General features: G+C 38.0%; 1 protein-coding gene across 3 annotated transcripts in view; it reads left to right on the top strand.

Moving 5' to 3' along the window:
• Positions 1 to 24,555, top strand: part of RNGTT (RNA guanylyltransferase and 5'-phosphatase) — a 203,302-nt gene extending 178,747 nt beyond the window's left edge. For 2 of the 3 annotated variants that reach the window (XM_081094417.1, XM_081094416.1), the window contains 2 exons: positions 20,751 to 20,874; positions 21,950 to 24,555. In XM_081094417.1, coding sequence (XP_080950543.1) covers positions 20,751 to 20,874; positions 21,950 to 22,110 — 285 coding nt within the window. In that variant the 3' untranslated portion in view covers positions 22,111 to 24,555. The remainder of the gene's footprint in view (positions 1 to 20,750; positions 20,875 to 21,949) is intronic. The other variant, XM_081094418.1, reaches the window with a different exon arrangement.
• The last annotated feature ends 304 nt before the right edge of the window (positions 24,556 to 24,859 follow it).

Below are 24,859 nucleotides of genomic sequence, written 5' to 3'. Positions count from 1 at the left end.
ATCCCCCCCAAAAGTAGATTAATAGATTTTTTTAGTTAAAGGTAGTGTTCAGAAATTCGCTGGTCATAGGTCTTTGCAGTAGCATTTAATCTCTTAAAACATAAGGCTTGTATCAGATGATGTATGAATTAATTTGCCAGCTTTTGACAAAATTGAACCCTGAAACCATCCACATATGTATGACAATCACTTCTAGAGAGTAATTAGCTTGCTATAAGTGTGAGATTTCCTGTGAGAAAATTGCTCATGCTATGTAACTAATCTAGGAATTTGGCAGATGAAAGAAAAAGTATATCTTATCCAAAAGACTAGAACCCTTCAGTTTTTTAGTTTGTTTTGGTTCTTGTGCTTTTTTTGCTTAGATTTAATTGTAGAAATGTGGCAGGCTGGTGTGTGAGACATGTTTATGCCCTTTATGGGGTGTGGGATTAACTTTCATAATTAGTTTGTACAAATCTTTATGGAAATTTTTTCATGAATCTATTAAAATGCATGAGGATGATTTGCCATTCAATTGCAAAGCAAACTAATCCCTGAACCTTAGGATAGACTTTAGAACTAGACAACCTGGAGGGATTCTCAGCCAATTATGCACCTTAGTGGATGTCCCTTGTTTTTCATCTATAAAATGGGAATGACAATGTCTGCTTCTTAGAAAAATTGTATGAATTGTGTGAACAGCATGGATATAAAGCACCTAGTACAATAGCAGGCTTAAAAGGTCATTTTTAAAAATGGTGTTTCCTTCTACCCTGTCACCCTCCCTCAAAGCATCTAATAAGCCATTACAAATAGAGACCTTATTCTTTTATCCTCTCGGGTTCCAGATCATTAGGATCATCAGATGTACTTTCTTTTTACATTGTCCTTTTATATGAGAAATTGTGACATGAGAAACTAAGTGAGCAAATAACTAAAATCACATTAAAAATATTTGTTATAAGGTATTTGGGATTTCTAGAACCTGAAACACCTGGATATATGGGTGTGCTGTGATTAGGATCATGTATGTGACAAAGAATTTCAACTTAAGGAGACATTTTGAGCCCAAGGTATTCTGTTTCAAAGCCAGGTTTTACTTTGCTTTTAATGCATAAATAACCTCATGGAATAGCCAGCCTTTTCCAGTTTAGGTTGACAAAGAATAAAATTAAAATAAACCAAGCAGTCTATTACTTGCCTTTCATTTACTACCATTAATAGCCTTATGGTAAAGCATATATTGAATAAGAATGAACCACATAGGGTTTAGTTTCTTCACTTTATTTAGTTTTCTTATTTAAAATGGAAGTTGTAGGAAATGAAATGGAAGAAAAATTCTTCTGTTTGCGTAATACATTATCATAATTTTCTATATAAATTGAGTGCAGAATAACCCCCGGAAAAAAAATAGCAAAGCAGACTAACAGAGTTGCCCTCCCCCGATGAGTGCCAAATGGTTTACATAGGTTAACACATCCGGTCCCAACAGCAGCCATCTGGCAGATCCCAGCCTTGTGCTCCAGGCTACATAGCTTACAAACTGCATAGCATAGGGCCCCATGACTGTGGAGCATGGAGCACAATGCACATGTTTAAAAGCACTTATGTCAGGATTTTAATCCAGTTCTGCCTACTCCGGAGTTCTTTGTATTCTCTTGTAGTGCTCTTTCCTAAGTTGTCTCAATTGTCTAGCAAAATGAGAAAGATGCTATATCAAATTGTCTTTGAATTGTATGCCATGTAATTATATGTGAAGAAGTAAAAAGGAAGCAGTGGGTGTGTGGGAAGGAGATATGTTGGGTGTGAGATTTGGGGTTCTCATCTTTGTCTTAAAACAGATTTTTTTTTTAAACAGATTTTTTAAAAATTAAAAATGTAATTTTTTATTAACTCATATTCAAGATCATTTCTAGTTTTGTTTTTTTAACCAAAATTTAAAATATAATTATTTATGATTATTTGACTTTTAAGGATTTCTAAAACAAAGGTGAAAATATTCAGAGTCAAAATAGTAAATGCTTTGAGAATTTTATTTAGATAATATGGGTAAGATCTTTTGAGTGAGAGGAAAGGAAATTTGAAACCTTCAGTGACTAGCTGTCTGAATTTTAAACACTGTGACCTCATAGTAACCTATATCTGCTCCTCATAAATTTGTATGTAGTTTACCAAAGCATGATGATAAATTAATTAGCAATAATGAATTGAAACTACTCTAAAACATGCCTTTCTCATAAAGCAGAATTCAGAATAAGTTAGGCCTATCAGAGGCTGCAACCATACTGCTTTCCTAAAGAACTGGATTCACTCCAAAATAGTCATCAAAGGTGTCTATCAGAGAGGTCAGATGAGGCCTTCCTCCTCATTGGGCAGGGCAGAGATGGCCCTGACCATAAAAGCACTGCGATTGGTTTCTTTCTGATACAAATATACTTCTAACTCCCCCCAGGTGGTGGTAGAGAGACCTTTTCCGGAAAATTCATCAGAATACGACCGCACAATAATATGAGCTGAAGAATATTTTATTGTATATATGACCTATATCTCTTAAAAAGTAGAATATGACCCCATTTCTATACCAGGAGCAGGAGAAGGTTGAATCAATGATACATTTTTAGGTACCAGAGTGGGTACTAGAAACCACAAGTCCTATATTAACAGATATGGAGGCTTTAAATAAAAATAATCACTTAACATCCAAATGCTGAATTAAAGTATATGTTGGGCAGTGTAATATAGAGGAAAGATTGGAGAACTGATCATCAAGCTGTAGGGTTCTGTTCCTGAATCTGTCATTTTCTAATCACACAGGCAGTTGTGTATGTGTGCATTGAGGGTTCATCTTCCTAGGCCTTGGAAGGTTCGAAAATGAAAGACAAGCTTTCTGTTCCTATCCTAACCTCAGTTGGAGGGGTTGATTTATTCCTCGCTCTACTTTCTACGTGCTTCTACAAGCTCTGGATTTGATATTTAAAACCTGAAAAAAATGTATACATTATATACAATTGTATCATATAAATAAAGATACTTGTAAGCCCATTCATCACCCAAACACAGAAAACAAATACAAATGAATTTATTGCTTCTGTGTTTATTTCATCCCTATTATTTTATTTAGGCATTTTATAGTTTTCTGGGTGAAGGTAGAGAGAAAGGATGGGGAAAAAATAAGTGAGCCTAGTAAACTACTACTCAAACTTAACCCCAGTTCTACATCCACCAGTAATATATTTTTCTTTTTTTTTTCTTTTTTTTTTTTTTCAGTAATATATTTTTCTTCTGTCAAGTGTCTTACTCAAATTCTACCCTTGCTACAGTAATATATGCACCCCCCTCCCTCTTAAAAGGGGTGAGAACTATTAATAATAACAATAATATATAAATGTAGTAGAATGTCTCATTTTAATTCTTGTCCTGATAATCTGTCTACTGTCATTTTCCTCTTCATGGTGATTATAGCTTTTCATTTCCCTTACATATTAAATATTGATCAGGAGTTAATCTTTTATGTATTTCCAAGTTATATTTTATTTTCTGAAATTTTTTTTGCAAAAATACCTCCTCTGTAATTGTTGCATTATATTACTTTCCCTAATGGGTTTTCAAAAGAACCTCCAAATTTGAATTTACATCTTATTAGTAGGCTATTCATTAAGCCATCTGTTGGATCATTAATAAAATGGTAAATTATTAGAGACTTGTAGCCTACCTTTTGTACGCTCAGGGCAGACTCTCAATGGCATGTCATATGACTTTGCTTGGTCTGTAGCCTTTCAGCTTTGTGCAGTCCTATAGAATATTTTTATTGAGGTCACTTTGAACTGATTTAGCAAATCATATTTCCTGAGACAGTTTGCCAATTCTATTTGCAAATTTGGTGGGAAATTTTGATGGAGATATTTCTTAAGATTTGTTTTGTGGAAAATATATGGACAGTTGTTTAAGAAGGAAATATAGGCTCATTTTAGAGTGGCAGACAGGAAGGTTGGAACCTATCATATTTTCACTTTTATTTATAGGGTCCTAAGTCACTGTTTAAAATAGGAATTTTGCGCAGATATCTCACAAGAATGTGAAGGGTTAATGCTTATAAAGACCTTTGAGTTCCTATCTGTGGAACTATGTAAATGAATGACATTTAAAATTTGCATATTTATAGTGCTTCTTCTTGGACACTTGATGCAAAAGGGAATAACACATTTATCTCTTTTTCTTACTGTGAACAGTATTGATAAATGCTGGGTGAATGAGTCATTATCTTTTATGTTTTAGGAAGCATAAAATTCTTGGTTTATAATGAATACTAGAGGTCCGGTGCACGAAATTCATGCAGGGGGTGGGGGTCCCCTCAGCCCAGCCTGCACGCTTTCCAATCCAGGACCCCTTGGGGGGATGTCCGACTGCCAGTTTAGGCCCGATCCTGGGCATCGGGCCTAAACTGGCAGTCGGACATCCATCTCACAGTCTGGGACTGCTAGCTCCTAACTGCTCACCTGCCAGCCTGATCACCCCTAACCACCTCTGACTGCTGGCCTGATCACCCCTAAGTGCTTCCCTTCCCCTAGCCCCCCGCCAGCCTGGTCACCCCTTACTGCCCCCCCTGCCAGCCTGGTCGCCCCTAATGGCCCCCCTGCCAGCCTGGTCACCCCATTGCAACCTGCTATTCAGTCGTTTAGTTGTCCCTCACTAACCCCACCCCCCCAAGCCCCACCCCCGCCAGCCTTGTTGCCCCATGCAGCCTGCTGTTCGGTCATTACTGTTACAGTGACCGTGTCCTGGACAATTTGCATATTCCTCTATTATTAGTATAGATGATGCAGTAGCATGCATTAACTATTTCATCTGTCCATTTGTATGTCCTGTCTGACATAAAAGTGCTTGGTAGACAGTTTAGTTGCTTTCTCTCTGCTCCCTATTTCCCCTTTCATTTCCACCAATTGCTAACATCCTGGTCCTTTTTTTACTGGAAATCATAACCACATCCAAAAAGGTAGGAGGAGCCTAATTTTATGTGGCAGCATGGTCTAGAGCAGTGGTTCTCAACCTTCCTAACGCTGTGACCCCTTAATACAGTTCCTCATGTTGTGGTGACCCCCAATTTCATTGTTACAAATTGAACATAATTAAAGCATAGTGATGAATCACAAAAACAATATGTAATTATATATGTGTTTTCCGATAGTCTTAGGCAACCCCTGTGAAAGGGTCGTTCGACCCCCAAAGGGGTCGCGGCCCACAGGTTGAGAACCACTGGTTTAGAGGGACTTCTACTCAGAGAGCTGTGATTGATTCAACTACTAATTACCCATATGACTATGTAATTAGTTTGGGCTTATTCTATTTTTGGTTTGGCTTGGTTTTCAGGCTCAAAGTACATAATTTTACATGTATTTGCATATGAAAATTTCAATTTTAATACTATATGCTACACTACTAAAGTTCATTTTGATTGAGCTTTATTGTCAAGCAGGAGACATTTCAATAGGTCATCCCTCTAAGATAATGAAACAATAAGGTAGTATGAAAGTGTCTCAAAGAAGCATAAGAATCGGTGGCATTAGAGAGGGCCTCCCAGAGAGAGTGGCCCTGGTAAAAAGAAGTGGCTAGCCAGAAGGGAAGAGAAGATGACATACCTGCCATTAGAGGTGTGTAGCAAGAGAGCCTGGTCAGTCCAGGAGATGAAAATAATTTAATAGTGGCTGGAATGTTTTGAAATCTTGATGTCATTCTAATAATTTATCTGTGTACTGTTCACCAAAGCTTTTTCTTTCAACACTTATTTATTGAGCACCTATTATGTGTTCAGTGGGATGTGGCAGTGAACAAAACAAGGGCCCCTGTTTTGTTTGTTCAAGGAGCTTATCATGTAAGGTAAGAGGAAGGAATTATACTCTAAAACAATGTATCTTGATATTTCAGGAGCTGGAAAAATAGACTCAGTTCTCTAGAGAAATATGTCACCTGAAATTACTAAATCAAGCCTAAGCTTTTCTCTGCCAGCATGTGGTGCCTAAGGGGGACTATGGAAGAGATAGATGAGTGGGTTTGCCTGCCCCAGGGCAGCCTCCTCATGAGAGCTACAGAGAAACCAGTACTTAAGAGCCAGGGCACCTCTAGATGCATTATCCATTTCCCTTATTGGATCTGCATCTGTGCTCGCTTACTCTTGTGAGGGGCCAGGGGGACAGAAGGTATTTTCCAGTATTTACACGTACAGTAGTAACATCAAGTAGAGAGGAGTTCTCCAATGTCATTCCCTCTGGTTCTTGAAGGCTGCCTTAAAAAGATAAATCCAACCATAAAGTAAAGTCATGAACTAATTTATCCCATTCACGTTTGGGTATTTAGGATCTGTTTTCTTGTAGAAGTTCACCTGTATTCTGAGATAGTAACAATTAAACTGAGTAAGTATAGCCAAATAGTACATGTTATAAACTAAGTTAAAATTCTCAGAGTGCTGCTTATAGCAGTGTCTTAATGCTATGGAGCATAGAACTGTGCGGCCTTTGGAAATACAGAGCTGAGAACAACCCCATTTGGGCATTGTTAGGCCGTCTGTTGACACATGAATACATTTCATATGATTATCATAAAATTGTGGCCTGGAAATTGAGCAGTCATGGTGCTGCATTTCAGACTCACATTTATAATAAGCTGTAATAAAGTAAACATTTTAAATGGACATAAGAATAGGCCTTACTTGTGATCACAAATGTATGTTCAATTGAAGTGCTTTTGAAGCTCAATTTAACAAAGCAAACAAATTTCCTGGCATTATCAACATAATTGTTCTCAACTGTTGGGTTTTGGTTTCTAAAGAGTTAGTTAAGCACAAAAAACCAAGTCGGTACAAAACAAAACCAGCAAAAAGAAATGCAACTAAGAATAAGCTACTTTTCCTTTTTTCATGGCAGATTAAAAAAGAAAAAAAAAGTCCCAATGTTCATTCTGCCATGTTCTCTAACTTGCCAAACCATTATCAACCAGTGTAACTTGAGTTCATATTTCATGATTTAATTTGGGATTACATCCAGCTCTTTCTCTGGTATCAGTAGGCTATGGAGTGGGGCTACACAGCTATCAAGTGCTAGTGATAGTTAAAACAGGGACTTACCCCAACCCCTTTCCTAAGGACAGAAAAGGACTAGAATACCCATTTAACACCAAAGTTGGGGAAGCATGACCACATGTAAACTTAGCACCAATTAGATGGTAGGATTCGAAAGACTGTTGTTCCTAGAATATTCCAAAAGCAAAAATGGAAATGATAGTGGTAACATCTGAAGTGTGGTGGCAAGACAGTTAAAGCCGTGATAATTTGGAGCCTCTGGGCCCAGCGCAGTACCGAGAGGTGATCACCAGGTCTTCTGGTGGCAGCTGGCGAGCAGAGGAGATGCTGTACTGTTCCCAGCTTGTTACTGTCCAACGCTCTCTCCGATTTTAAATAAACTCGAAAACAAACATCCTTCCTGTACTGTCATTTGGTGAGAGCAGACCCTTGTGTAGCTAGTGCGCTGCTGGCACGACAGCCACCACAGTGGAAAATACAGGAGCTCAGGGTCACAGGTGTACTGGCCTAAAAGTCGGCAAAGGCACAGACAGCAAAGGCATTGGTGAGAGGAGCACTTTTCAAAGATCCACGCAGTGATTTCTGATGGTCATGGAACTGAGCTGACTTTTAAACATTAGAGGGAGACATGCTAGTGTGAAAATGTCTCATAAAATACTGATGATTTAAAAGCATCCCTGCCAAGCATACTGCTTACTTGATATATTATTTTTATTAAGCACCAAGATTGTGTTAGATTATTTTTAGAGAAAAGATGTAAAGCTACCTACCTTATTTATCCTCAGACTTAATTCCAAGTCCTTTAGCACTATAGTCTAGAAAATAATTTCCTTCCTGATAGGTAACCACAGCCACCTTATTAAAATAGACTTTCAGAAGGCTTGATAAGAACAGTTGAGTGGTGAACATGCAAAGATAGGAGGACTTTTTGCCCATGTTATTTTGATTTTTGTTCTTTATTCCCACTAGGAGACATTCTCATTATCCTCACCAAAGATAGGACAATAATCTAAGGGAGTGTGGGGGGTGGGCGAGGGAGGAAACCAAATGAGAAATTTAAGCTGGTTTCCAATGAAATCTCCAGGAGTTGGGAATTAGGACAATTCTGATTTCTCAAAAATTGGGCAATCAGGTATTTGAATGTAGAAATCTTTAGATAATAGCCAGTTTTGTTTTGTTTTCATGTTAGATACATACATAATTCTTTGCAAAGATGCCTTTTCCCCCCCAAATTTGGAAGTAAAAGCAGATAAACCAGGACAGAAAAGACTTACAAATTGCTAGAGCATACTAAAAAATTACACAGCTCTAATCATCACTGGGTATCTTTCTTTGTTGACTATTACTCAGCTGAAAAGCTCTCTATCTCCATTTCACAGGCTCTGTGTAGGACACTTAGAGCTCACTTCCTTTGTCTTCTCCTGCCCAATTCTGAGATTTCTCTCACTTTGTTCCTCCTAACTTCTTTCCAGACCTCTTTCTTCAGACTGTATTAGCAAACCTGTGGCACTTTAGACTGGTGTGTGTGTGTTTGTTTGTTTGTTTTTTGTCTGCTTGTTTTTCTCACATGCAGCCTATATTTCTGCTCATTTCTGTTTTAGAAGATTATATTGCATTAAACTTAATGTGACCTCTAGAGTCCACATATCTGTTTTACATTATGGTGACTGCTAACTCCATTATCTCTTTGGTGTAACTATTTAGTAATTTCTTGATTAGGAGTGAACAGTAATAAAATTTTCCTTTTCCCCTAGTATGTTGATTTCCTAGATATTACCAAGAGGTAGTATGATTTAGAGTTCTAGATCCAAACACAGCCTTGAAACAATTAAATACTTTGATCCTTAATTTCCTCATTATTAGAAAAAGCATAATGTATATAAAAGTGCCCTGCACAGTGCAGGCTACATGGCAGATAGTTAATAAATGTCACTTCTCTCCCCTTCCGTTTCCCATGAAGGAAAAAAACCCCTCAGTCAATAATTTTAAAAGTAAGTATTTTCTTTTAAAAGGATGAAAATAAATAGCTTGGGTAAAAACATTAAGTTTGTTTTGAGTACAAGTCACCAAAATAATGAATTTGCTCCTTCCCCCTGGTTTTATATCTTCTCAGTGCATGAATGTTCACCAATAAAGATACACTAATTAATAAAGATAATGGGAGATACATTTAGTACTTGAATATTTCTGAGTAGAAGTGTTTGATTTGATGAGTTCAAAGTTTTTTTATCAGCTCTGAAATACTGAATTTTTAGAAGGGCAACTGTGATGTGCTTTGGAAAAAAATTTTTTTTGAAGAAGGCATTTAGGGAGTGTGAAACTTGATGCAGATAATTTATTATAATCATTTTCAAACTTTCAACATCTTCTGAATGGTTTTTGACATCCTCAATACCTGAAGCTGATGAGGCAGATTTAAATAAATCCCATTGTGAATGTCTTTCAAAGAGTACATGGAGACAGAAAATAGGGTCTCCTAGGGTTCTGAGCAGTGCTATTATCACTCTGTATTTATGTAATGACTTTGTCAATAACTCCAGGACTTCTTTCTCAAAGAAGGAGAAATATAGTTGTTGAGAAAGCATATCTGAAACTACAATGCATTGTGCATGGCAAAGAGTAAAAGAATGACTAAATTGCCAATTGGACATAACATAGTCAGGTCACTGTGTTTAGAAGATCACAGTGGGAGCCTGTATTGACCTGAGAGAAAGGAATCCTGGGAGGTCCTAGTCACCACCAGAGCTTTATTACTAAACCAAGCAGTTCTGTGTATCCACACTAAGATTCAAAGGTGAATGGGTCTGTGGGCTTTGGTGCCTGTTAGTGCTGCTAGAGCAAACTGAGTCATCTTGTAGAGTCGTTGATCAGAAGGGAAGAACTTCAGCATTTTTGTTGGTGTTCTAAGTGGTAGGCAGAACAGGAAAGAAATCTTCACTTACTATTGTAGCATTTGGTTTATTGCCACATACCATGTAGATCTATCTAGAGGACAGTTCTCTTGAGGTCTCTTAACAGGGGCCTAGTTGAATAGTTGGGTTTAAAATGGGTGAGAGGAAGGAGATAAAGTTATATATAACTGGGCACATTGCTAAAGAAATTTAAAAATTAACATTATTGGATTCAAATTGTTAGCAAGTCCTGAGAAAGTAAATGAAGGACTCAGTGAGGTAAATTTGAACTATGCATTGATATCTTAATGAATTGCCTAGCTCAAAAATTAGATTCAGTATATTGTGAACTTTAAGCTGGCTATTTCATGATCATTGAAATGACTTTAAGATAGGTGTTTGTTACTCCCAAAGGTAGATAGAACATTTATCAAATTCAATCTGACAGATACACTTTATGACTTATTTATTTGCTTTGGTTGTGGCAAAAAACCTTTAAAAAAATCTTAAAAAAACAAGCAACATCAGGAAGTTTGGCATCACACTTAAAACCATCTGGAAAGAAAAAAAAAGTGTTAGATATACATATTGCACATTAATCTCTCCGTGTTAATTGTAGATTGTAAAGCTTTCCTTGGTTCTGTATTGTTTTTGTTATCCCAGGCACGCACTGAATCCATGATCTACTTGTAATTCTCATCATGCTCAGTACTAAACAGACAGGGAGCGGTGCATTGTGCCATTGTTTGATAGTCTATTTAGTAAGCCATTACCATTACCTCACCTTACCTGGCAGAGTTACCTGTTTTGTCCACATGGCCTTTTCCTTTTGTAAGTCATGTCCATGGTAAGATTGTTCAATCCAATAATGACTTCTCATTTGGTCTAGAAATCAGACAAAAGCTTTGCAGCTGTGAAGTGCAGCCCATTTTAAAATTAACCTATTGTAAATCCTTAATGATTGAGAAATTCTGCAATTTGCTATAATTTGTGGTTTGTGCTGCAACAAGAATAGTAAACAGCAGTGATGATGCAGGTCAGAATGGAGTGCCTTTGGAAAGTGAAGGAAAAGAAACTTGATAGACATTGTGCTTGTCCTAATATGTTATGCCCTTCTGTCCTTCACCTATCACATATCACTTCATCTTCCACTCACCGACTCCCAAGTGGAATGCAATCCATGGAAGTAATTCCTTAATTACAGTTTATTACACAAGAAGTAAACGCATCCACAAGTGTAGTCTGCTTTTGCCTCCTTTTATATTTTTTCAACTTAGAGCCTGGATTCTTAGGAAAAAGGAGAACACAGGTTTTTGATTCACAAAAGCCTAGAATTTGAATAGACAGGATGGGAAAATGTAGAAGAGACTCATGTGGAAGCTTTTGCAGGAGTTTGAGAGACAGTGATGGCTTGGACTATGATAATGGCAGTATGAGAGGGGACATAAAGACACATGCAGAATAAATTTTGGAGGTTGAATTGGTAGGCTCGTGTAATGGATTGAATATGAGGAAAAATAAAAGGGAAGGGATCAGCCAAACACCAAAGTTTTTGTCATGAGAAGCTGAGTGAGTGGAGCTACCGTTTATTAAGGTAGAGAAGACAAGAGAAGAAATAGATTTGGGGAAAGATGGGGAGTTGAGTTTTGAACATGTCGGGCTTGAGAAGTCTATGAGACATTCAAATAAAGATGACATATAGGCAGCTAGACTCTATACATCTATTTATATAAAAGGCTAATATGCAAAGTGTCCCCTTGGGAGTTTGATCGGGAGACCAATAGTTCAATTGCTCGCTGTGACATGCGCTGACCACCAGGGAGTGGCGCAGAATGAAGGAAGGCCCCGGCCGGCGGCCGGCAGCCAGCAGCCAGGGAAGCGAGGCCCCGGCCCGCATCCAAAAGGTCCTGATCGGCCCTGATCGCCAGCCAGGCCTGGGGACCTTGCCCATGCACAAATTTTGTGCACCAGGCCCCTAGTGTGATATAAAAGGGTATAAGATAGTTTGGGAATGAGTGAGGCTTATATGGGACACCTTTCAAAGGCTTCTACAGAATATTATTTTTTATTTCTTTAATATCTTAAGAACGGTTTCACCTCAGGCTTTCAGACATCCTGTTAATCACTTCTTGAAGTGTGTGTATCCCTCCACTCACTCCTACTTATTTCCCTCCCCCTCTTCCTCCCTTCTTTCTCCCTACCTTCATTCTTCCTATAAACTGGCTTCTTATCATCCTGTAAATCTCAACCTTAATATCATCTCCTCAAGACTACTCTGCTTAAAATCAAGTACCTTTCCCCCTGCAGCAGTCTCTATTATATAGCCTATTTTTCATAGCCTTTATCATAATTCGTAATTATTTACTAATTCCTAGACTATGCATTTAAAGAGTAGGGACTATGTCTGTATCACCAGTCTGCAAACCTGTGCCTGGCACATGGCTGCTCAGTATTTATCACATGGCAGGAAGGATAGTTTTACAACTTAGTATGGTGGCTGAGTTAGGTCCAGTGTCTTGTGTTTTCACATGACTGTTTTTAAGCTTATATGTGCAGAAGTTTCTGTACCCAATATCAGACAAAATCTGGATAGGAAAATAACCCTGTTTGTTTCATTCTGTATTTATTGTCCACAGAGTGCCAGGTTCTGTAATAGCTAGTGGGATGTAAAATGGCATTTTGACATTGGACAGGAAGACCTATATTTGAGACTTGTCTGTTTTCATTTTTTAGGTCTATGACTCTCAGTGAGATATTTAACTACTTTAAGCTTTTAGTCTCCATACCTTTCGAAGGGCAGCAATATAATTCCTACCTCATAAGGTTGTGGTACAAATTAAATGAGATTATATGTGTGTTGATCACGGATTTATAATGCTTTGCACATACTAAGTGCTCAATAAGTAAGCTATTAATATTCACATATATAAAGATGAATCATACAGTTCTAGACATAGTTGATATTGCCTGACCAATAAAGGGATGAGGACACGAAATCCTCCTTTATCTTTCCCTTTCTTCTACTTGTTCTTCACTGCCAAAGGGGATATGCTGCCTTTAATACCATGATAGCAAAGAGTGGTCATGGCATCACCTCAACCTTAGGCACCAGAAATAGAGAGTACAAATGCATTGTGTTTATTCAAATGACAAATTGAGGATATTTAAGATATTTAAACCTTTTTTTTGTTTGTTGGGGGGTGGCGGGGGTAGGGGAGGAGTAGAAAGAAGGAAGGAGGTAAAGTAAGGCCAGAGCTAGTGCTAGCTTACTTTACTTAACCAGCCGTCGACAGGAAAACTGGTTGGTAAACCAGAGGCTCATGATTCTCTTGAATTCAGTAAACACTCTCCCTGAGGATCTACCCTGGACTGGGTGCTGTGCTGATAATGGGGAGATCAATGAGGTGCACATATTTTAGTGATCTAAAACTAATGAAATTAACTTGAAGTTCTCATTCTGTACTAGTTCTATTTTCTGTACCTTAAGCAGGGTTTTTTACTACTCTGTTTGGTTTCTACTAAGTGCTAGAAGGCTATGTGTGAGTTTAGAGACTAGGATCTGGAAAAGGATGAATGAAGAGAATTTAGGTCAGAGGTTGTCAAACTTTCTTGATTTTGCCTCATACACAGCACCTCAAACCACAAGAAATACCTAACAGGTGCCATTTATGAAGTGGATAGATCCAATCCGCTTGTGTTTATGTCCTAACTATTTAGCACATGTTAAGGACTGCATAACTTCTCAAACCTTGGGATCAGAACCTACACCACCAGTCTCATTTACTGTTCCACACTGACTTTTGTGATACTTGATTTTTATCACAATAAATGTCAAACACTCAGCTTTGTAAAGATATAGTGCCATCTAAAGGAATCTCACATAAAAACTGTGAACTCTTTTCAGCTAGTAGTTTGCATGGTGTCCAACGCATCTTTCTCTAAAAATTTAAAATACCCCACAGTGCCTCTGTGAGTTTGTTGCAGCGCCTTGCATTCTCATTGCACAGTTTGTGAACTGTGGACTTAGACCCTTTTCCCAAGACTTTTTTGTTTCTATTTAAATGTTTATCTCTTCTTATTGTTTTATACCTCTACTAGAGGCCTGATGCACGAAATTCGTGCAAGAGTAGGCCTTCACAGCCCCAGCTGCCTTGCGGCCCCGCGACCCCGACCTCTGCCCACTGGTCCTTCTGCCATCTGGTCTAATTAGCATATTAGCTCTTTATTATCTAGGATATTAAAAGACAAATGCAGTGTAATGGTTGCTAGAGGGAAGAGGGTAGGGGCTAAAGGTAGGTCCTAATACATGGTGATTAGAGAAGATTGACTTTGAATGGTGGGCACCTGGTGCAATATACAGATCTTGTAACATAGAAACCCACACCTGAAACCTATATGATCATATTAACCAATATCCCCCCAATAAATTTAATAAAAAAGGAGGAAGAAGGCCAACCTTATGTTTATCATTTTTATTGAAATGATTTATCTTAGGAATAGTTTATTATTAAAAAATTTAACGTTAAATATGTATACTTTTGGAAGTTTAGAAAACACAACAAAATACAAAGAAGAAAATAAGTCATTCCTCATTCCATCATCCGCTAATAACCACTACTAACGTGTTGTTTTATCTGTCTACTAGAGGTCCAATGCACGAAATTCATGCAGGGGGCCGACCTTGGCCGGCCCTCGCAGCCCTGGCTTCATCCGGACGGTTGTTCTCCTGTTCGGTCTAATTGGCATATTAGCTCTTTATTATATAGGATTTAAAAAATATTTTTTCATTGATTTTTAGAGAGAGAGGAAGGAAGAGGGGGAGAGAGAAAGAAACATTGATGTGAAAGTGAAACATCAATCGGCTGTCTCCTGCACACCCTCCACCAGGGATCGAGCCCCAAACCCAGGCATGTGCCCTGACGGGAATCAAACTAGCAACTTTTCAGTGCACAGGACAATGCCCAACCAACTGAGCCACTTCGGCCAGGGCTGTCCAGTTATTTTATATGAAGATTTATTATATTTTTGAATAACTGTGACTAACTGATTTTATTAGAAGGTAATAACCTGTAGCTTACTCGAAGTTTCATATCCAGAAGTTATGACTTATTTTTAGGATTTAAAAAAGACAGAGTTTTAGCTGCTTTCTTTTTATTGGCTATTTTCATTAGTTGAACACTTGCTTGAAGACTCCCTCCATACATGAGGTAGAGACGCCCTGCTGCTGTGTTTCTAACTTAGCAAACGCAAGGTGTGTTGTTTACACAGTACCTTTTCATTTGGAGGCACAAGCGTAACTACATTTTAGCGGAGGGACTTGTGTTTTAAGTGATGGATCGAGTCTGGCATATTTTTAAAGGGCAACTAGTCAAATGCTCTACTTTTTCCAGTAAATGGATACACTTTCTAAACATAATATATCATGACCCTAATTTTGTAAAAGATTATTTGTCTAATAATTCACATTTAATCTGTTTGTATTAGTCTTATACCATAAGGAAAACATATAATTCCATTTTATTTCTGACTCACTTGTTTTATTTTCTCTGCCTTCGTTAGTACTAGAAATTGAAGTTATTTACATAAAAATAAGAGTTTTGTTTGAGTTCATCTAATCAGGATACATTTAAAAAATATACTTCCTGTCACACTATAGAGGTAGAACTTGAATTATCAAAATGTAAAATTATAACTTCAGAAAAGAAAGAAATGGCCAATGTAACTTAGCTCCAGAGAGCAGTTCACAGAAGATGAGTTGGAAACCTCTAAATACAAACATATCATATCTATCATATGTTTCATTGTCATTCCCCCCATCTCTCTCTCTTCTCATTCTCACTTTCATCCCTTCTTTTTTCCCTCCCTCTCTTTCTCTCAAAAATAATTTTAAATTCTGATTAAAACAAGTAGTGGCAATACTTTTGTAGTGGACTGTTTTGTAGTGGACTATAAAATTCTGGCAGAGGACCCCAGGCCTGACTCTAGACCTGGGAGCAGAGAAAACACCAGATGAGCCTGGAGTAATATCTTGTGTTGACAGAAAGTAAATGCCAAAAACATATTTATTTTGTAAGTGAAAGTGGAAGCAAGTTAAAAGGACACAGGAGTCAACCTGAGAGAGTAGCCAGGGCCAAAACTGGAACAATTTGAGCAACAAAATAAATGACAATAGTATTTAATTATAAACTAAAGAATAAAATAAATATCTATGAGTCAGTAATGATATAGATAAGCAGATAAATGAGGGAGAAGAGATAGATCTTCCTTACAGAAAGTCTAGGTAAAATATGTATAAGGAATGGATAAAGGAGAATATTCCATTAGGATACCACAGTAAAGACTGCTGTAGGCAGGATTCACGGATGAATGCTCAAATTAATGAGTGAAACTTTAAGGAGAAACAGGATATTTGTATAGCCTTAAAATAGCTCTAGAGAAACTTATTAATACCCTTCCTTCCAGGAGGTGGAGCTTACTTCCCTTTTTGTTGAGTGGGGCTGGGCATGGTGACTAGTAATTAACCAATAGAGTGTGGAAGGGAGAAAAATAGTCACTTTACAGTAGAGAAACCTGGCAGATACCATCTTAACAAAGTGATCAGGATAAACATCACCAGTAATAAACAATGTTGATACCTATACCCCCAGATATTATGCAATGAGAAGGGCACTTCACCTCTCTCGCATTTTCTCCCAAAATCCATAACCTCAGTCTAATCATCAGAAAACCCCAAATTGAGGAACATCCTACAAATATCTGAGTAGTACTCTCCTAGAGCGTCAAGGACAGTCTGAAAAGCTATCACAGATTAGAAGAGAACATGGAGACATATCACTTAAATGCAATGAGGTTTCTTGGGCTGAATTCTTGAACAAGTAAAGGCATTAATGGACAAACTGATGAAGTCTGAATAAAATCTGTAGTTTAGTTAATAGTGTTGTAAAATATGAACATTAGGTGTGACTGAAATACTGGAACTCTGTACTACCTTGACAACGTTTCTGTGACTCTAAAATTATTTCAAAATTGAAAGTAAAAAAACAACAACCACAACTTACTGGTGCCTTTCCAATTCTAAGGATTTTTATTATTTTAAAGTGTCTCCAGAGCAAATTAGTTCAGAGAAATCTCCCTCCCCTCAAGCCTCTGTGCAGTTTCTCTAAAAGAAGGATGAGCTCTTGATAAGAAAACAGCTGGCGCAGAGCAAGGGCAGTAAGTTCCAGAGGCTTCTGTCCCACTAGAAATAGCAACGTGTCTTTGCCTGCTCTGTGCAGGTGCCAACCCATGGTTGTTGGCACCAATTCAGCACCAACAAGAATCCCCAATTTGGGGTGCAGTGAAGAAGGAAACTTTATTCAGTGCAAGCAGATCAATTGTGATACATGTGAGATAACCCTGTGGCTAGGCCCCTCTCTAGCTAAACTAGCAATTTTCAACTTGTGTGCCCCAGGAATTTTTAAAACATGTAAAACCTGGCTATTTAGTCAGGGGCACTGACCTCTTTTCCCTTAGATTATCAAATTAAAAAAAGGCAACAACCAACACAATCAAAATTATACCTATTGTTTTTGTTAGATTGGCAAAAAAATACATTTTTTTTGGTGTGCCACAGAATTTTAGTAGTTTATATATGTCATGAGATGAAAATGACTAAAAATCACTGAGCTAGACAGCTCTACTCTGCTCGATGCTCGTCTGCTCTGCCCTGCTTCAGTGAGACATCTTTGGTGTTTCAGCTCCAGCCAGGGAAATGCAGTCTTCAGTGGAAAGGGAAAGTATGCTCCCAGAGCCAAAGGGGAGCTGACATATATACACAGAAGTCCCCAACCCTGGTCCCTGATTGGTCTGTCCTCATGCAAATGAGTTCTCCAAATTCTCACAGTTTGATTGGTCAGAAAGGAGGCACTCTGATTGGTCAGTGAAGAAGCTGGTGGGAGTTGTGTAGCTTTGATGGATAGCAAAAGCCTCAGTCTTATTGGTTGAAAAAGGATTCCAGAACTTCTTTATAAGGGCGGAATCAGATGGCAGAAACACTGCAGGTGGGCAGTTCAGTGCAGCCTTCTCCCTAAAGTGCTGTTTGCATGAAAGGCCCCTGTGTGGAAATGGCTAGCACGCGGGGGGGGGGGGGGGGGGGGGGGGGTTATTTATTTATTTATTTTTATTTCAGCCCAGTTATCTAGCTACCGGGAGCCCTTGTTAGTAGGTGTTTTCTTTCTCAGGATCCACACAGGTCAGTGTAGCCCACACTGATAGTTTGCCTTTTGTGACTTGGTAGTGTGCCCAGCCACCTAGACTACAAAAAGTATTCTGTAAAACAGTGCAGAGTGGAGCAACTGTGATTCTACCTGCCTTAGACCCTGCATTCTAGGTATTATCATTGGGCTGCTAATTTAAAATCTTGAGAGGTATTAGATTCACTTTCATCTGACTGTCTATTAACCCCAGGTTATTGGTAGATTCAAATAGTATTAAAAGTGTGGTACTCAATAAAATGGGCACATGAAAAAACATTTTTCAATATAAAATACACTGTCTATTGCTCTTCTTTTTTAAAACAACAATAAAATATAATTAGTTAGATGTGATTATAGGTACAGATATGAAATCCTGATTTATAAATATTTTATTCTTATTATTTCCAATTTCTTATTAACTCAGACTAGGATAACCAGAGTTTATTATAGAAGTCCTAATGGAGTTCTGTTTTAGTAAATAATAATATGTAATAGGCTGAGGATGATTATTGTCATAGTAACAAATTAGAATTTGGATAGTAAAGTTAAGCTCCTCCTCTGTATGCCAATTATTGTCTTGATCTGACCATTAGTGAAAACTGGCTTAATTTGTGCACCTACGGGAGGTATTACTTTTACCAGGTAAATATATTTTACCACCTGACCAATTGAGTACCTTGCAGTGTGTTTGTCTTGGCAATATCACTGGTGTGATCATGAAGGACAATGTGCTGTTCTTGAACATGGAAATAAGGTTAGGTTACTGTAGTGGAGGTGTACGCATTTTCTGAAAAGCTCTGTTTTCTACTGCATGCCCAAGTACATACACAGACACTTAATAATAGTGCTTAATTGCTGTAGTCAGATTGAGCAACACATAATTTGTAGCAGTTCTGAAACCAGGAACACAAGAATGATTAGCCAATGATAAAGACTGACTGAAATTGCTAGTCAGTAAAAGTACAGACTGCATATTGTGGGTAGTAAACCATTCTTATAGAATGCATATGGTACAGTGTTCTTGACAGCTGTTTCCAAAGTGTACTTTTCCATGTCATCCTGGTTTCTTTCATGCATTCCCTTGTAAGGTAGTTTTTTAAAGTAAGCAATGTTTCACTTCCCGATTTCATATTCAATGATGAAGTTGACCGGTTGGCTACTCTGTGCCAGGCACTTTCACTTACTATTTTTCCAGAATCTCAGTAAATTAGGAATCCTTTGCCCATTTTAGAAATTAGAAAATGGAAACTATGAAATGTTTAGAAACTTATTTCTGTTTGATCCTGCATATGGTTTAACATAACTGGGTTTCCTCACTGAATTAGTTGCCTAATACTTGAAATAGATAATGTATCAAATTAAAAGAGATGGATCCCTACAAAGGACCAGGGGAGAATTGAGACTAGAACAATGAATATTTGAGAATTAATTTAGCAAGTTTGTTAAGTGGAATATCACTGTTTTGGGCAGGTCTGGTTCCAGAGCCACTGAATGTACTGGACCTGTTGGATTTGTTGAAAATGCAAATAGTCCAATCAAGTGTAATACTCATTAAGGGAAGAAGAATACAACTTGAAAGCTTTTATGAAGACATGCACTGCCTAATCTGTGAATTGAAAGCATCTTTTAAATTTGCTTCCCTTCATATTCCTAGGTGGTAGTGAATATGTGGGTAGAAAAATGAGAGCATTTCAAATAATGCTAATGAAGTTAAATGATTGCAATCTACCATATTGTGAGGAAAAGTTGTTAGCTGGGAAAGATGAGGACAGAATTAAAATATTACCATGACTGGCATTTGATTTGAAAACTGCAAAGATAAGCTTAGGTTCCTATTTATGAAAACCATCCTCACAGCCTGATGAAATATCTTTTAAAAGGTTTTATAGTTACCATGGATACTTGTTAGCTTTGATGGAGTAAGTTGTAATCCATATTTAATCATCTGAGGTGAAGTAGCCAAAAAATCTACCAAGTAAAATCAAAAGTAGCTTCATCTCTAACCTCATACTAGTTTGGAAAGGGTAATAAATAGCCTAAAGATTAGATTTTTGGTTAATTACCGCTGCTTGAAAAGCAAGATATTTAGGATGCACATTGCCTGAATGTGATTCCAGTGCTACTTTTTATGTGTAACTTTTCCTTTTAAATGGCATTTTTTAGGTTTTGACATAGGAATTTAGATGGTAAGACCTTTCTGAAAGTTGATGAAATGTAAGCAACAGATTCAATTTCTGAAAGCCATAGGGAAACAGACAATATTGAAGACATTGATTTCTATGGTAACACATTTGCCTTTGTCCCCAAAGTGGCTGGTTTTTGCTTAGCTTCCTTTAATTACTATATATTGACAGCTGTTTTTCACACTTATTTATAAAATGTCGGATTAATGAGCATATGTACAAGGGAGTATGTACCATAGCCTTAGGTTTGGTTAGACTTCTCAGATGACGAAGAGGTCTGCATGGAGAGTTCCTGAGATTTTTTGGCATTTCCTAATGTGCCTGTCACATAGTGGAAGCTAAAATCCTTTCAAACGTTTTAAATATTATCCTCAATTCTCTTTTAAAACAGGTGACAAAAGACCTAAAACAGTATGACAACAAAATTATAGAATGCAAATTTGAGAACAACAGCTGGGTCTTCATGAGACAGAGAACAGACAAAAGTTTTCCTAATGCCTACAACACTGCCATGGGTGAGTGTGGCAACCTACCAATGCTTGTTACATTACCAACAAAATGCGCTGTCTCTCTTGTTCTTGATGGGCAGAATCATTGGATCCTGTCCTTGCTCGCTGGGATCAGGTTGTGCCAGGCCTGCCCCCTGGTCGGCTCTGGTTGGTTTGTAGGTTCTCCTCTTTAGATAGACTTGTGGGCTTGTGCCATGTGTCCAAGAGGGAAGTTTAAAGGGCAGGATAATGGGCTGTATACAAGTTGAATTTATTGAACAACAACAACAACAAGAGTCATGATAATTTCAGTTCTATTCAAAACTATAACCATTGTTTACCAGATGGTAAAAGACTAAATCAGCAAGGGGAAAAGTAATTTCCAGCTCCTAAAATAGCTCTACAAACAATGGAGAACAAAGTAAATGAAAGCTGCTAAAAAAAACAACACCCTAAACCAGCAGTCACCAACCAGTTGGCAACCGCTGCACCTGCGCTGCGATCATTTAGAATGTTCTTTGGGCACAGTATGAATGCTTTGGGAATTAAGAATAGTGAGTTTCTGTCGTGGGCAACAACACAACTTCATTAGGTAAACTAGTAGTGGCTGTTGTTGCCCTGTATTGCATTTTTAATGGAGTTGGAAAAAAATATAAAAACCAAGATTAAAGGTCAGTAGAATCGAGTACTTCTAGAGTGCTCAGTCAGTGGTGGTGATGATTAACGATAAGCTTATGAGAAAACATATTTTTTGTAGAAATTTTAGTTGAGTATGGTCTATAATGTGATGCACTATGCTAGGTTAAGATCCTGTAAGAACTATTTGGGGGGACAGAAAACTATAGTGAATACATGCTTATAACCCAAGTACTTAAAGTTTTGGTTTAAAATTAATAGTATAGTAATGAATAGCTACTGGAAAAACTCTTTTGGAGGGTGGGAGAGGGAGGAGAATAGTTTAATCCGAAGCATGCCACTCAAGTCAGTAAAGTGGAGGTGTTTAGCATAATGGGAGGGAAACCTGTCCCCTTTCTCATCTCCCTGTGGTGAGTCCACTGCCTTAATTAACCCTCACATGAGATGTGTCTCCCTTTGTCCACAGCTGTGTGCAACAGCATCTCAAACCCTGTCACCAAGGAGATTCTGTTTGAGTTCATTGACAGATGTGCAGCTTCTCAGGGACAGAAACGAAAGCATCATCTGGATCCTGACACGGAGCTCATGCCTCCACCACCTCCCAAAAGACCACGCCCTTTGACCTAAGTCCTGCCTCTGACTTCAGGATTGAGAGGAGAGATGAATGAGGAAAAATGCTGTCGCCCCATTTGCAGCCAGAGAAATTCAGCAAACAGTGTGGCTTGATGTTGATACACATTTGAATTTATTTTTTTTTTAAAGAAAAGTATTGTAGCCAGGCTGTAAATATTCGACTCATTTGTTTTCTTAGTGCTACAATAAATACATCATGGATTTAAACATTTTATTTATATTTGATAAACCCAGCCTTACCTTGTGGAATCTGAAGATTGAAATATCCAAAGGTTTGAACAAGTTTGAAATCAGTGAAAAAGAGGCCTTGTTTATATATGGATAACTTCTACCTTTAACTTATAAAGTTATCAATCTGGAACTGTGAGCGCCTAGAACACTGTATTTTTTAGAAGTTGTATTTCAGCTATGGTAAATTTTCCTTTTAAAAAATTTAGGCAGTGGCATTTAACATTCTTCCTATCCTGTATCATGGATTTTCTCCATATCTGACATTCTTGTATTCAGATACAAATGACAAGGTTGTTAGGTAATGCATACATTAAACAACGTGGTCTGGCTTTATCGTTTTAAGAATTGTTTGTGGACATGTAGAAGGAAAAAGGAAAGCTCCGTTCTGTGAACTGCGTCCTCTCTAAGGAAGAGCACTGGGTATCTCTCTGCATTTGCCTCTGTTTGAGCTGCAGTGTCAGAGCGCCAGTGTGTCCGTTCTGGCGGTGGCTTTGAGTCTCTTCATAGAACCTAGGTCTACACCACCAGACCCTTTACCTGTTGTTCCCTGGGAGACATTTTTTTAAACGCCAGGGCTACTGCTTTACCTCAGTGGTTTCAGCACATTGTAAATTACATGAACACACGAAACTCACTGTGATTATAGGAGTGATATCAAACACAAGCAATGCTGTGTGAGTTCCCGCGATCAGAACAGCAAAAGAAATGCCAGCTGACTCCCATGATTAGGAAGTGGTGTGAGTGGAGAAGGGAGCATGCTGTCACCACAATTCCTCTCCCACAGCCATGTAACGCAGAGGCACAGAGCAGGCACCTGTAGGAACTAAACATCAAGGAAGCAAAGACATTTCTTTTTGAAGCCAGGATTCTATGTACATTTTCTTCTGGGAATGTTATTTCTGTTGTATGTCTGAATTTTAAAACGTTTACTGGTAGATAATGGATTTAAAGAGCAGCTAATTGGTCATCTGCCATTGTTGAGAAACCATGTTCTGATTGGTTTGTGAAGGAACTGAGAATTAGCCGATTAGAGGCTAATGTATTTATTTTTAGAGATACAGGTTTTAAGTATGTGTATTTTAAATTTTTTTCATGACCTGAATTTTATACATGTCTCTGCATGTATATATATATGTGAGTATATGCAGCAGTGTATATTCTTCTACTAATGCAGTCAGAAATGAAAATCCAAATGACTGACCTAGTAGACTGAATATCTGACAGGATTTGTATATGTGATAGCACAGGTTAACCAAAAATGTATTTACATTCACCTGGGTTTAAATGTTTTTAAACGAAGTTTTCTCTGCAGTGCTTTTCTGTGTGAAGTAGCAGCGTCATGCTCGGGTGTTCTCCTTTGTTGTCCCCGAGTTATGTAATGTATAGTGAATTTATCCAAAATGTCATTTTAGGTATGCTCTTGTGTGTTTGGGTGCTAAAGGGATTAAAACACCCAACTGTCACATGACTAGAAAGATGGAAATTTGTCAAGGTTCCATAGTGTCTTCTACAAAACGGATCTAAAAAACGCCTATGCAACTCCAAATAATCTGATGGCTCCTTCACCAGGATCAGTGACTTTTCACATCATATGTTGCTTTCTCCCGAGCCTGGGTAAATGCAGAGCCCTTCTGCTGATGTAAGAGCAAACTTTTGCCAGTGATCTTTAATGGAGTTAAATGTTTATGGTAATTGTAACCTTTTAAATGAGTTATGTGAAAAGAGCATCTCATTTTTAATACACCCAGATATTTTCTCCTTGCCTTTGTGCATTTTCCCGCAGTTAACTCCCTTAGTCTTTCCTTTCTTTTCAGTGATAGTGAAATGTAGTAGTTGGCCGTATACGTAAACCCATGTGGCCCCTGAACACACTACCACCTGCAGTATCATAAAGAGTCATCTAGAAAGTCAGCGTGGAGGGGAGTGGTAGGACCTGGAGCCAGGATTTGGAACATCAGGAGGGAAACACTTCCCTTCTCAGCTCACTTCACAGTACCCATTTTTGACACTGAAGTTTTGTAGATAAGAATAAGAGAATTTTGCTTTTCTGAGTTATCACATATAAAAGCTTTTGCATTGTGTTTGGAAAGATGTGGATGACTCGACTACCTGGATGGTTACATTTGCTTTCTGTGAAATGCTCAGAAAATGTCAGGACATTCCTTCTCTGATGTGTGTCAGTGTGAATTGTAATAAAACTACTGACTTAAAATAACAGAAAGTGTATCTACTTTGTGTTACTTGTGATGATGTCTTTGTATCTTTTTATTTAACTGATGCTTTTATGCCCCTTCTATTACTGGCATCAGATTCTGCTGCTGTCAGCCAGACCCAACATAATCTATGTGGTTGTGTCACATTCTAAAAATTAGCATAAGACTTGGAAAATCCTCTATTTTCCTTTCTGAGAGACCAAGAAATTTGAAGGGCATTGGGGGATATAGTTTGCATCTTTTGTTTTTGGAGTGTGGGGGAGTGTGGGAAAACTCATCTTTATGTGGTTTTAAGTGTA

The sequence above is a fragment of the Myotis nattereri genome (genome assembly GCF_964212035.1).
Source record: "Myotis nattereri genome assembly, chromosome: 6".
NCBI lineage: Eukaryota > Metazoa > Chordata > Mammalia > Chiroptera > Vespertilionidae > Myotis > Myotis nattereri.
Note: the sequence above shows the minus strand (reverse complement) of the source record. Positions and strands in the feature narration are given on the sequence as shown.